The 14,520-nt window shown below is 42.7% G+C and overlaps 2 protein-coding genes across 6 annotated transcripts in view; one reads left to right on the top strand and one right to left on the bottom strand.

Annotated features, from left to right (window-relative positions):
• Window positions 1-14,520, top strand: part of AFF2 (ALF transcription elongation factor 2) — a 706,159-nt gene that overhangs the window by 347,175 nt on the left and 344,464 nt on the right. The gene's annotated exons all lie outside the window — the stretch shown is intronic.
• On the bottom strand, window positions 7,985-9,681 carry LOC143808939 (uncharacterized). Its single transcript, XM_077292116.1, has 6 exons — window positions 9,305-9,681; window positions 9,155-9,223; window positions 8,767-8,959; window positions 8,450-8,606; window positions 8,052-8,329; window positions 7,985-8,004 (listed from the first exon to the last, which is right to left on the bottom strand). Exons 1-6 carry the CDS (start codon window positions 9,374-9,376, stop codon window positions 7,985-7,987), a joined length of 789 nt encoding a protein of 262 aa, XP_077148231.1. The 5' UTR covers window positions 9,377-9,681.

The following is a 14,520-nucleotide window of genomic DNA, read 5'->3' as shown; positions in this document are numbered from 1 at the left end:
AGACTATTTGTCCCGGATAGATGGACCAACAGAGTCATCTCCGAGGTTCATTCTTCGGTGTTGGCGGGCCATCCTGGAATATTTGGTACCAGAGACTTGGTGGCCAGGTCTTTTTGGTGGCCTTCCTTGTCGCGGGATGTGCGTTCCTTTGTGCAGTCTTGTGGAATTTGTGCTCGGGCGAAGCCTTGCTGTTCTCGTGCCAGTGGTTTGCTGTTACCTTTGCCTGTCCCGAAGAGGCCTTGGACGCACATTTCCATGGATTTTATTTCAGATCTCCCTGTCTCTCAGAGAATGTCTGTCATCTGGGTGGTGTGTGATCGTTTTTCTAAGATGGTCCATTTGGTGCCCTTGCCTAAGTTGCCTTCCTCCTCCGAGTTGGTTCCACTGTTTTTTCAAAATGTGGTTCGTTTGCACGGGATTCCTGAGAACATTGTTTCTGACAGAGGATCCCAGTTTGTGTCTAGATTTTGGCGGACCTTTTGTGCTAAGTTGGGCATTGAATTGTCTTTTTCGTCGGCCTTCCATCCTCAGACGAATGGCCAAACCGAGCGAACTAATCAGACCTTGGAGACTTATTTAAGATGTTTTGTTTCTGCTGACCAGGACGACTGGGTTACTTTTTTACCGTTGGCCGAGTTTGCCCTTAATAATCGGGCTAGTTCTGCTACTTTGGTTTCTCCTTTTTTTTGTAATTCGGGGTTTCATCCTCGTTTTTCCTCGGGTCAGGTGGAGCCTTCTGACTGTCCTGGAGTGGATGTTGTGGTGGATAGGTTGCATCAGATTTGGAATCATGTGGTGGACAATTTGAAGTTGTCACAAGAGAAGGCTCAGCTCTTTGCCAACCGCCGTCGCTGTGTGGGTCCCCGACTTCGCGTTGGGGACTTGGTGTGGTTGTCTTCTCGCTTCGTTCCTATGAAGGTATCCTCTCCTAAGTTCAAGCCTCGGTTTATCGGTCCTTATAAGATTCTGGAAGTCCTTGGCCCTGTGTCATTCCGTCTGGACCTCCCGGCATCATTTGCTATTCATAATGTGTTCCATCGCTCGTTGTTGCGGAGGTATGTGGTACCTGTGGTTCCTCCGGTTGAGCCTCCTGCCCCGGTGCTGGTTGAGGGAGAATTGGAATACGTGGTGGAGAAGATCTTGGATTCTCGTGTTTCTAGACGGAGGCTCCAGTATTTGGTCATGTGGAAGGGCTATGGTCAGGAGGATAATTCTTGGGTTGTCGCCTCTGATGTTCATGTGGCCGATTTGGTTCGTGCCTTCCATGTGGCTCATCCTGATCCACCCTGGGGGTTTTCATGAGGGTTCGGTGACCCCTCCTTAAGGGGGGGTACTGTTGTGAATTCTGTTTTCGGGCTCTCTCTTGTGGTCACTGGTGGTATTGTGTGACTTTTGCTTTGGGCTCCCCCTGGTGGCTTTGTTTGTTATCCTGCTGGTCTCTGGCTATCAGCTGGTTCGTTATCCTCTGGGAGGTTCCTATATAGCTCTGTGTTACTTCCACTTGTGGCCGGCTGTCGATGTAATCAGTGCTACTCAGATTCCTTCTGACTACCTTGCTCCCAGTCCATCCAGGAAAAGCTAAGTTTTGTTTGCTCATTTTTTGATCAGCAGTGTTTATCATGTTTTCTGTTCCAGCTTGCTAAAATGTAATTCCCTCGCTTGCTGGTTGCTCTAGTGGGCTGAGTTTCTCCCCACACACCGTTAGTTGGTGTGTGGATTCTTGAAATCTCAGGATGGATATTTTGTAAGGGTTTTTTATTGATCGCATAGACCCCTGCTCTATTTTCTGCTTTCTAGTACTAGTGGGCCTCTTTTGCTGAATCTGATTTCATCCCTATGTATGTGCCTTCTTCTTACTTCACCGTTAATATTTGTTGGTGGCTTCTATATCTTTGGGGATTATTTCTCTGGAGGCAAGCGAGGTCTTTCTTTCTCTTTAGGGGTAGCTAGTTCCTCAGGCTGGCTCGAGACGTCTAAGAATTTTTTAGGCACGTTCACCGGCTACCTCTAGTTGTTTTGGATAGGTTCAGATTTGCGATCAGTCCAGTTACCATCTCCCTAGAGCTCGTCCTTAGTTTAATCACTTGCTGATCTATTTGTGATCCTCCACCACTAGGGATCATAACAAGAGAGGCTCATACACGGAAAGTGACTTCTTGAATATAGTGTACTGTTATTGCTCAGCAGCAGTTGAAAGCAGCTTCTAAAGGAACATAACCTTTTGCATTGAAACAGAACGTGCAACTTTTTGCACTATAAAGACACAAAAAAGGTTAAAGACAAAAAAGGGCATTTTTGTTTATTCTGTGCATAATAAATAAACTTTGTACACCATATTAAAGAATTTGGCACAAACCATCAAAAGAGTACAAGTAAAAAAGTAAAGTAAAGTAGCTTAAAACCTCTCACAAATGATGACTCAGACCTTTTTTAATTGATACAACCCTACCCACAATTTATAATGGACTTAAAGTGATAAACTATTTGATTATCACAAAATACAAATTGTGTTTTCTTCACATGTGTCTAGGATGTGTCTGACAAGCATGTTTGAATGACACTATGGCCTTTTTATGTTTATTAAAACTGTAATACAAATATAATTAACATTTTAATTCTTTTTTTTTATCGATAGTGACATTGTTGAATACTTTGCAGATTGCGCAAGTATCAGTTCACTTACTGTCAGTAATATATTTAGCATAAAGCGTATTAGTGACATGCCCTTTAATTCAGACTGTCTAATTGGCGCTAATTTAGTTAGATTGCTTTAAATTACAACCTTCGATATATCTATGTGTAGTTCAGAACATGGTCTTCATCTAGACAGGCAATTTTCTTTACTATTACAGATTAGAATTTGCTCTGATGGGTTAAAGATTAACAATAGTGTTGTAACATGTGGAAAAAAAACATAATTATCCTCGTTACCTGTCGTCGTGACAATTGGATCCAAATAATTTTGTATCTGAAACCTCTTGGGCTATCTGTTGTACATACTTTTTCCAGCATGGTCTTTGATTTAGTAATTATATGAGTTCACAGTTAACTTTTGCAAACATGTAAATAGAAATGTAAGAAGAGATTTATCAAATGTGGTGCAAAGCAGAGTAGTTGCCTTAGGTCACGGTCACACGTTCAGTTTTTGGTTAGTATTTTACATGAGTATTTGTAAGCCAAAATCAGAATAGAAAAAATTCTGACCAGTGTGATTTTGTGAGGTTATAACACTGGAACACTTCAATATATCCCATTTATTCTGAGATAGTTTTTTCATGACATGTTGTACTTTAAGGTAGTAGTAATTTTAGGTTGATTTTTTTTAATTTGTTTGTGAAATTATCAGAATTTTGGCCAAAATGTAGAAAATTTTACAATTTTTAAGCTTAGAATTTTTATGGCCTTAAACCATAGAGCTATGTCATCCAAAATAGTTAATAACATTTGTCACATGTTTACTTTACATCAGCATAATTTTTTTAAACATAATTTTGCTTTATCCCCAAAATGTTCTTTTTCCCAAGGGTAACAGAAGAAAATGGATAAAAAAATTTGTTGTACAATTTCTCCTTAGTGTGCCGATACCCCATATATGGTGAAAAATTACTGCTTGGGTAAACATTAGTGCTCGGAAGGGAAGGAGCACCACTTGGCTTTTGATGTGCAAAATTGACTGTATAGGTTAGCGGACATCGTGTTGCATTTGCAGAGCCCTCTAATGTGCTTAAACCATGGAAACTGCCCACAAGTGATCCCATTTTGGAAACTACACCCCTCAAGGAACTTATCTGGAGATGTGGTGAGCACCTTAAATTCACAGTCTTCAGTATATGATAAGTTGTGAAAGTGAAAAACTACAATTTTCCATCAAAAAATGTTGCTTAAGTCCAAATTTTTTAATTTTGCAAGGGTAGCAAAAGAAAACAAACCATTGTTGTTCAATTTCTCCTGCGTACACAGATGGCCCTTATGTAGTGTTTACCTGCATGTTGACACTGTATGTGCCGTGCAGACGTCTATAACATTGGGTGGTGAAAGAATAATTTTATCTTTTCCACTAAAATGCTTTCCCCCCCTTTTATATTTTTATAAGGGCTAAGGCTGGTTTCACACTTGCGTTTTTGAACGCATGCGTTTTTTTAAAAAAACGCATGGTGCAAAAACGCATGTAAACGCATGTAAACGCTGCGTTTTTTTGACGCATGCGTTAAACGCGTGTGTCCAAAAAACGCAGCGTTTACACGCGTTTACATGCGTTTTTGCATGCGTTTGCGTTTTTTTTAACATTTTTCCAAAAAAAAATAAAAAAAATAAAAAAAAACCCAGACACAACCAATGGGAATAGAGAGGGCGTATATGATTGTCTCTCAATATATTGACCCTAGGGGAACAGAAATTTTCAGAGCTTGCTACTGTTTCCGGTGTCACGATGGATCTTTCTATGGATAACTTTTATTTCAAACTGGAGTTCAGCTTCAAGATTTTCATTGCCTGTGTTTTTGCTTGGGAGCAAGACCGAAACCGCCAAAGATGGAGAAGGAGACAGCGTCGGCGTTTTTGGAGGCACCCCATCATTGAAGTGCGTGAGAGCCGTGGAGCATATCACACGCTCTATGCGGAGCTGAATGCCAACCCGGACAAATTCCAGGATTATACCAGAATGTCTCAAGATTCTTTCCGGGATTTACTGGCTCGTGTTGAAGGATCCATAAGGCGACAGGACACACGGCTCCGTAGAGCGATTCCACCTGAGGAACGTCTGTTAGTGACATTACGGTACGTTCCTAAACTAAACCAATGACCGTCAACTTTGTTGTTATGACATGTTTTCTATGTTTTTTTTTTTTATTATTTTTTTTTTTTTAAAACACACCATTAGAGCCGATTTTTAATTTTTTTTGTTTTTGTTTCTTTTTCTTCTAGATTTCTTGCCACAGGAGAGAGTTTATCTTCCCTGCACTTCCAATATCGCCTTGGAATCTCAACCCTCTCCGGAATTGTTGTGGACACCTGTCGTGCGTTATGGAATGCACTCCGTGAGGAGTTTATACCCGTACCCACCGTGGACATGTGGCGGGAAATTTCAACGACATTTTTGAACGTGTGTGATTTCCCAAACTGTTTAGGGGCGGTGGATGGACAGCACATCCGCATTGTCAAACCGGCCAGAACCGGATCTGAGTTTTATAATTATAAAAAATATTTTTCGGTAGTGCTTATGGCAATAGCGGATGCGGAGTGTCGCTTCATCGCCGTGGATATTGGAGCTTTTGGCCGTGGCAATGATTCCCAAACCTTCAAGACCTCGGATATGGGCCGTCGGTTGTATGGCAACAATTTTAATTTTCCCCCTCCACAGCCTCTCCCCAACACTCAAGGCCCACCGCTGCCATTTGTCATGGTTGGGGATGAGGCCTTCCAAATGTGTGAAAATCTCCTGAAGCCCTATTCTAGTAGGGACTTGGACCACACTAGAAGAATATTCAACTACAGACTGACCAGGGCCAGAAGAACCGTAGAGTGCAGCTTTGGCATTCTTGTTGCTAAATGGCGCATTCTTGCAACAGCCATCAATCTAAAAGTGGAAACAGTGGACGAGGTGGTCAAAGCCTGTGTGGTGCTACACAATTATATAATGGCTAAGGAGCGACCCCACATTGAACTTGATGAACCTGTTGCACACCCATTGCCTGATTTTCAGCATCACCCGATGCGGTCAACTGCAGCCGTTGGTCTTATGCGGGACCAATTTGCGGCCTATTTTGTGTCCGATATTGGACGTGTGTCATGGCAGGACAATGTTGTTTAAATGTCCTGTTGTATGTTTATGTTTACCAATTATTAAACACTGATAAACATTTTTCTAATTAATAAACTTTTTTGTGTTCACCATGTCGAATATCTTTTTCCTCTCTAAACAAAGGTTGACCAAAGATGGGCAGTAGATATGTATATCATATTTTGTAATTCAAAACCAGGAGTGGGTGATAGTTGTTGAGGTAATAAATTTTAAATTTTTCATCGTAATTTACCTATGTTGCACTCCCTATTTTGGTTTTCAAAGAATGATATAAATCACGGGCCCCATACTTATAATAATGGTACAAAATTTTTATTTATTTTTATTTATTAATTCTAATATTGTTGACGTCATTGCGTCAAGACTGTCACGGTCTCTATATCCATCAAGTCAAGTGTAAGCAATAATAAATTCATGATAAACATATACATGATCATGAATTCACAATTTCTTACACCTGGCCTGGTGAGCATAGATATGTAGAGTGTGAGAACACTTGTCCCATCTGTTTGACAACCATTGTCACATAATGAGCTATATAGAATATGGTGAATATACAAGGCAGTAATCAACTTAATCGGTCAGGTATATATTTTGACATATGACCGGTTCAGTTAAGTTCTGAACTTGATTTCCACCATTTTCTCTTTGTACAGTGACACTACACTAGGTACAAAAATAAAAGAGTATGGAAATAAGTACTATTTTTTTGGCCAACTCATATCTGTATACTAAAGAAACACATATAGATGTTGTCTTGTATTTTATACTACTGGAGATATGTGTAGTATTTTATACTACTGGAGATATGTGTAGGCCAAAAGAATAAGTGTGTGATGAAGTTTATTGGTGTGTATTGAGAAAGGTGATAGACACAATAAACCAAACATAATTTTTTCAAATAAACTTTTTTTTTATTGAGGAAAAAGAAAACAAATTTATTTTTTGGTACCGCGCCGGGTTGAACCACGCCGGCTTGGGGTTGAGTAACGTAACTGGGGGGTATTCAGAACTGAAGCCTGGCTCACCATGGAGGAGGCAGAGGTGGCAGGAGAATGGGCAAGAAAACTTGAAGGGTCTGGAAGTTCGGGGATGGGGCTTAAAACATGAGGGGCTTGAGACACACTGGAATGTTGAGACACATCGGTAGGTGATGGGGGAGGAATAATCAAAGTTTTTTGTTTTTTATGCGTTTTGCCAGTTTTACGTTGGGTTTTCCGGGTTGGGGGAAGTCTTCTTGGGCTATGTTGTAAAGTGTGGGCGGGAGACACGTCAGGACCCGGCTCCACACAGTCAGTCTCCATTGTGGAGCGCTCGGCAATGTCTGAGTCCAATGGGGGGAAAGATAAACTCACGCCTGGGTCCTGGTGCCTCGTTGGGGGGGGGGAAACAAAAACCCTTCCAGGATCCTGGTGCCTCGTTGGGGGGGGGGAAACAAATCCCATAACAGTGTCCTGCTGCATTGCTGGTGGGGGGGAACATAAAGCCATGGATGTGTCCTGCTGCATCAGGGTGGGTCCTGCCTGGAAAGGTATGGCTTGGTCGTGCTGCATCATGGGGGGCCCAGGGCGATACGCCATGGATGGGTCCTGCTGCATCGGGGGGTGTCCTGCCAGGAAAGCAACGCCTCGGTCCTGCTGCATCGGGGTGGGTCCGGTCCGGTATGCAACGCCTCGGTCCTGCTGCATCGGGGTGGGTCCGGTCCGGTATGCCAGGCCTCGGTCCTGCTGCATCTGGGGTGGGCCGGTCCGATATTGCATGGATGGGTCCTGCTGCATCGGGAGGGTGCCGGCCCGATAAGCCATGCCAGGGTCCTGCGTCCTCGTGGTGTCAGCGGAGGAGGTCCAAGCCGGAGCAGCGGTCGTCACGGTGGTGGCGGTGGGATGTCCAACAGCACTCGTCATCGTGTTGGCGCTGTAGTGGAGTACACCTGTAGAGGGAATAGAGGTGGCCGTGCAGTGGTATGCAGCAGAGGTAGGAATAGTGTTTACTTGTGACAGTGACGGCACAGTTGGATAGGCCGCCACATTACGACTCTGACTCTGCTGCATAGCCTGCACAAAAGCAACATTGCAGGCCTGCATCACACTCAGCTGGAGATCAGGGCTAAGGTGTTCCGACATGCCCTCTAGGATTTGATTGAAAAAATGATGAGCTGGCTTATTGAGGTCGGCTTTCAATTGATCAACGCTTTTGGCGACATCCTGGATGCGGCAATTTAAGAGATTATGGTTCACATCCATTCTCTCACCTAAAGCCTTGATAGCATCATGTAAAACCGAGCTCAAGTGTAAAAACTCGGGCATGAGGGACCTATCCGAAGCCCTCTGTCGCTGCCGGGATGAGCCCGCCAAAATGGGTGCAGCGAAAGAGGACTGCGAAAGGGGAAGACCTGATGGGCCAGCCCCCTGGTCTCCAGTGAGTGTGGAAGACCCACCTGGTGCTGCGCTGCTGGATGGCTGTGACGGGTCCGTGGCTTCCGGCTGAAGGACCGCTCCAGCACCTGTGGCGACAGTCGTGCAGTGTGTGCTGTGAAAAAACAAAACAGAAAATTAATACCAAACTATAACAAGACGGTACATCCTGTGGAATTAAAAGTGACAGATTATGTCAATGCAATACAACCGGAGGCATGTGAGAAATACTTACGTTCTCATGAGAAGGACCGGTCTCAGGAAGGCCAACACACGGTGGTATTTGTAGAGCCGGTGCCTTGCTCCGGAACCACTAGCTGCACTCTTCTCTGCACGTAGGTCACAGTTGAAGCGGTCCTTCATGGAACGCCAACGTGTCCTTACTTTTTCCACTGTGAAATAACAATAAAATATAATGGTCAGAATAAGAACTTTTGGCCGTGCTCTTGTGACTGTGTGTGATGACAGAAACTACGAAAAGTTTCTTTCATCACACACAGTCAAGAGAGCATGGCCAAGGTCTGTTGCTTCACACTACCGTGCAATACTTACCAAATGCATTACGGACCCGTGGCGTGGAATTCTCCCAGCCATCCCACAACGCTTGGGCCACCTCACTCCACAAACGACGGAGAACAGTATTGACGGCGTGCTGTTTATCCCGGCTGTCCCACAACGGGACTCGCTCCTGGACCAGACTGATCAGCAGGTCATTATCAATCCGGTCGTCGTCCCGTTGTGAAACCTAAAATTAAAACAAAATCATTTAAGTTTGCTCAACCACATTTGTAAAAAATAAGACACGAAGATGAGAAAGGGCAGGAATATGAAAGACAACTTTCAGAAAAGGATGATATAAGAAATATGTATAGAAAAACAAGGGTACAGAAAGGAAGTTAAAAGAATATTACAATAAGGACAGTCTGCCTGGTATACATACCCGCTGCCGTCTTCCACCTGGACCTTGACTCCGCTGCTCAGTACCTCTCTGTCCCTCTGTTGAAGTGCTCTATAAAATAAAAAAAAAAAAATTGCCTCATGTGTCGATGTGACAGTCAATACTTACCAAGCTGACGTACAAAAAACATACCTCGCTCACGTGATCCACTTCTGATTGACGTGGCTGGAACTCCTCATCAGACGAGGAAACCGGAGAAGACATTCTGATGCGTGTTGAAAGAAAAAAAATAGAAGAAATTAGGAGATGTAGATCCAAAAAATTGAAAATGAATGCATTGGCTAGGATATACTCACATTGCTCTGTGTCTTGTCCAAGAATGCGTCCGGGCAGGGTGCTGTCTTCTTTGGAGTCTGATGAGAAGTGACCAGAAACTTCCCCCCACCTTCCCTTTATAACCTTGCTGCTATGGGGGAGTCTTATCAGTGTCTAGACATCTTTATCTACAGTTAATTCAGTGGTGCCAAAAAAAACGCATGCGTCAAAAAAACGCATGCAAACGCATGCAAACGCATGTCCAAAAAAACGCATGCGTCTCCATTGACTCCAATGCATTTTTTTGTCCAAAAAAAACGCATGTAAACGCATGCGTTTTTTAGGAAAAAAAAACGCCCCTCAAAATACTACAAGTTGCATTTTATAAAATGAACGCATGCAGTTAAAAAACGCATGCGTTCACAAACGCGTGCAAACGCGTACAACAAAAAACGCATGCGTTTTCAATGTTAAATATAGGGGAAAAAAACGCATGCGTTTTTTTTGTAAAAAACGCAGCGTTCAAAAACGCAAGTGTGAAAGCAGCCTAATACCGTAAATGGAAAAAATTGACCTCACAATTTTTTGTGCAATTTCTCCTGAATGCACCAGAAGCTGACATGTAATCGGAAATAGTTTTCAGGCACAGTGCAAAGTTCAGAAGGAAAGAAGCGCCATATTATAGTGTAGATTTTACTGATATGGTTTGCTAGTGCCATGACCCACTGGAAGAGCCCCTGAGGTGCCAGAACAGCAGAACCTCCCCCCATAAGTGACCCAATTTTACAAACCAAACTCTCTATTTTTGTCTAAGCGTGCAGTGATCACATTGACACCACAGATGAGTCATAGAATTTTAAACCATTGGGCAGTGAAGAAAAAATAGTTACATTGTTAACTCCATATTTTACATTTTCACACAGGAGAATGGGTAAAAATGGCACCAAAATTTGTCATGTAATTTCTGCTTAATGTATAAATACCCTATATATGGTTGTACAGTACTACTTAGCCACAAGGCTAGACTATGGAGGGTCGGAGCGCTATGTGACTTCTGGAGCTCAGATTTTCCTAGAATAGATTGAGGGCACCATGTTCATAGCCCTAAGTGCTAGAAGAGCAGAATCACTCTTTAGTCTACATAATTTTGGAAACTATACCCCTTTGGAAATTTATCTACAGGTATAGTGACGATTTTGACTAGATGGATGTTTTCCTGAAACAAGCCGCAGTGGATGTTGCTGAGTGAAAATTGCAAACTACCTACCATTGTATCGCTTGTACGTTGTAGTGCCTGTACATTATGCCCAGCTCATACTTCTGGAGATGTGCACCCCTAAATTAAGTGGGTCCCTTGCTGTGAGAACCGGAGCTCGGCTATCACGTTTTTCAAAGCTCCCGTTAGCGATGGCGCAAACATAAGTTCTGTGCCGCTCACAATCACCATGACATATCTATACATCATTGATAGGGAACCCCTATCTGACCATGATGTATAGGTACATCAAATTGTGTGAAGGGTAAAAATGGTGTTCCCAGAATGGCAACTTTTCACCTGTTTCTGAATAAGTGATATGTTTGATTTTGTTGGTCCTTCAGTACTTACAGTCAAGAATAACTCGGCTCTATTTGAATCTATGAGACCTGTCATGTTTTGGGCTAGTCCATTTGAAAATAGATGCATCCTACAGCTGTCATAGCTCCTTTAATAAACTGTGTGAACAGGGCCTAAGTTGAGAGTAGAAGGCATCTCAGCAGCAAAGTTTTTTCTCACTTATTTGATTGTCTAAACTTCCATTTAAACTGACCAATAAGCATGAATGAGTGTTCTTCCACACAGGTTGACAAACACCAAACAAATGAGCAAACCTTAATTAAATATTGTTATCTCCAGCACATCATCCTGTGTAAACAGGACATGTGCTGCCGATAACAGGATGTTTTATGCATGCTGAAGGTTTGTAGTAATGATCGTTCTGCATAGGTATAGTTGTGGTCTTTCTGACTAAAACAGGCCATTGACCAGTATGTTTATAGTCTATAATCAGTTTAACGGACAGCATCAAGCAGTGTTAATGGGCTCTTACTGCCACCGTTTTATGGGCTAGTAATAATGTATAGAGTATGGTAATGTTCTTACATGTTTATAGATGAAATCATATAGAGACAATGCGTATATTTAACAAACATTGTAACAATCTTTATTGAGATAAAAGAAGTATACAAAATCTAAAAATTAGTAGCCACAAAAAGTGTTTGGTTAGTGAGCCAAGCAAAAATGGGTGGCACCATTACTGAGCAGATGGTCTAGCAAGACATAATAAAACACACATCGTATAGTGTGTTGCTATCACTACAGTGATCCAGGATGGAACCGAAAAAAGCACTCACAATACATATTGCTATCAGCGAAACAATCAAGCCATAGTGGCGTGCCAGAGTTACCATCAACTGAATATACAAGTGACAGCAACACCAAGAACACTGCACAAACCAAAGAAGTAGCAAAGTAAAGAGTAGAGTCTTTACCAAAGCTCAGGAGATGGTGCCACTGCCCCTACGCGCGTTTCGGCGACGTGCCTTCGTCACTATACAATGTGTGTTTTATTATGCCTTGCTAGACCATCTGCTCAGTAATGGTGCCACCCACTTTTGCTTGGCTCACTAACCAAACACTTTTTGTGGCTACTAATTTTTAGATTTTGTATACTTTTATCTCAATAAAGATTGTTACAATGTTTGTTCAATATACACATTGTCTCTATATGATTTCATGTATGTAGCGTAGAATATGTGCTAATCGCTAGCTAATATGGATGCTATATTTCTTTCCAATTAATTGTCTCTTTCTATCTATGCACATTTTGATGCATCCTCTAAGCTAGGGGTAAATATTTGATTTTCATGTTTATAGATTTGTGTTTGTTGTTTGTTTTTTTCATACTTTTTCTTACATATTGTACTTTTTCACATCTCTTTACCTTTAAGAGTCAACTTCAAGCTGTTTAGGAACTGTCCTTATCACAATACTTCCCAAGATATTGAGAAGCAAAAGTAATTTACTTCCATTTCCACTTGGGTTTGTTTGTTTCTTAGCATATTTTGTATTTTATAGCTTCAATTTTAATACAGTTGAGGTTCCAGCGAGAAATGTTATTCTTCTCATCCATATCTATGAATGCCATCTTCAGATCTGTTTCTGAATGTAAATTAGCTCAGTAAATTAACATTTTGATTGTGTATATCTTCAAAAACTGTGTAAACCTTGATGGAAAGCTGTGTGGAAATATCTGTATATATGCGCTGTGTGCCTGATGATTTGTATTTGTGCTCCTTGTTAACCTTCTTCTTGCAAATAAAGAATGATGACAGTATGGGTCAACTTGGGTGCTCTGCAATTTAATGTAAGGCTTCCTCAAAGACTCCTAATATAAGTGGCATTTGGTTCATTAATTTAACCATTGTAATATATTTTCTTCCCCTTAAGTTTAGCCCGCATTGTACAATTTAGAATGTACCGATTCCATTAGTAATTTTTATTTTTTATTTTTTACTACTACTGCTTTTTAGGATACTAATTGGTTGACCATATTCAGATTCTATATTTGCCATCATTGCTGCTATCTGGAGTCACTACATACAGTTGTATACTAAGGGGAACTTCTCATGTAAAAAAACGCTATTAATTCACAGATATGGGCTTAATCTGCAGGTTAATTTCGTTCTGAACTTGCCCAGTGCCGGCACTTAGACCCCCACTGCTGGAAGGAAATGAACTTTATTCCTCCCGGCAGCATCCCACTTTCAGTCATAAGGGCAGCGCTGACACGGGTCTTTGTAAAGAGCGTAGTGACTGTGGCTGCGCCCCCGGCTCCGACTGACAGCTGCTCAGCATTAGGGCCCACTGTCGGTCACTTCTGGGGCACAATTATAGCTAGTGCTCTTTATACGCAGACCAGTGACTGAACCTGCACCGCTGGCACCCCTATGACTGAAGGTGGAATGCTACCTGGAGGAAATAATAATAATAATAATCTTTATTTTTTATATAGCGCTAACATATTCCACAGCGCTTTTCAGGTTGCCCACATTATCATCGCTGTCCCCGTTGGGGCTTGCAATCTAAATTCCCTATCAGTATGTCTTTGGAAAGTGGGAGGGAACCGGAGTACCCGGAGGAAACCCACGCAAACACGGAGAGAACATACAAACTCTTTGCAGATGTTGTCCTTGGTGGGGTTTGAACCCAGGACTCCAGCGCTGCAAGGCTGCTGTGCTAACCACTGCGCCACCGTGCTGCCCTAAGGTTATTTTCTCCCGGCAGCGGGGTCTAAGTTCTGGCTTCAGGTAGGTTCAGAACACTGTTAACTTGCAGATTAACCCCATATTGACAGGATAATAGCGTTTTTTTATGAGACAGGTTCCCTTTAAAGTTAAGATTCCATCTGTCCATGCCACTTTTTTTTTTCTATTCTAGCCACACTCAGATGGCACAAACATCAGTTTTATACAGTACTATTGGTAGAAAAATGTGAGAAAAGTAACCCAGGTAGTTGACAGAAAGTACCGTATTTTTAAAAGATGCACCGGACTATAAGATGCACCCAAAATTTTCTGAAGGAAAATGGGGAAAATAATGTGTCAAATGGGTGTCTGTCTTACAGTCCAAATTCAGCTTACCAGGGAAGAAATTGGCGCAGGTGGAGGAGTGATCACAGGGGTCATTCGGTGGTCCAGGCTGGTGCGGTGGCCTCTGGAAAATCCCATCCCAGGCTGGTGCAGTGGCGGTGCTCTGTGTTACGGTGGTGCTCTGAGGGGTGGCGATGCGCTGTGGGGTGGTGGGGCTCTGGGGTAGCGGGGCTCTGTGGGGTGGCGGGGCTGCAGCGCTCTGTGGTGTGGTGGCGGGGCTCCGCCTGCATTTCTTCAAAGCCCAGAAGCCCCCACAGCTCCGTTGCTGTGATGTGGTGTCATGGTCTCCAGCAAAATATCCACCAGGGGTGGCGCATGCCCAAATTCATATCTCACAGCTATTTTGCCAGAGACCACCACATCGCATCGCAGCAACGGAGCTGCGGGGGCTTCCGGGCTTTGAA

The sequence above is a fragment of the Ranitomeya variabilis genome, chromosome 2, assembly GCF_051348905.1.
Source record: "Ranitomeya variabilis isolate aRanVar5 chromosome 2, aRanVar5.hap1, whole genome shotgun sequence".
Lineage (NCBI taxonomy): Eukaryota > Metazoa > Chordata > Amphibia > Anura > Dendrobatidae > Ranitomeya > Ranitomeya variabilis.
Note: the sequence above shows the minus strand (reverse complement) of the source record. Positions and strands in the feature narration are given on the sequence as shown.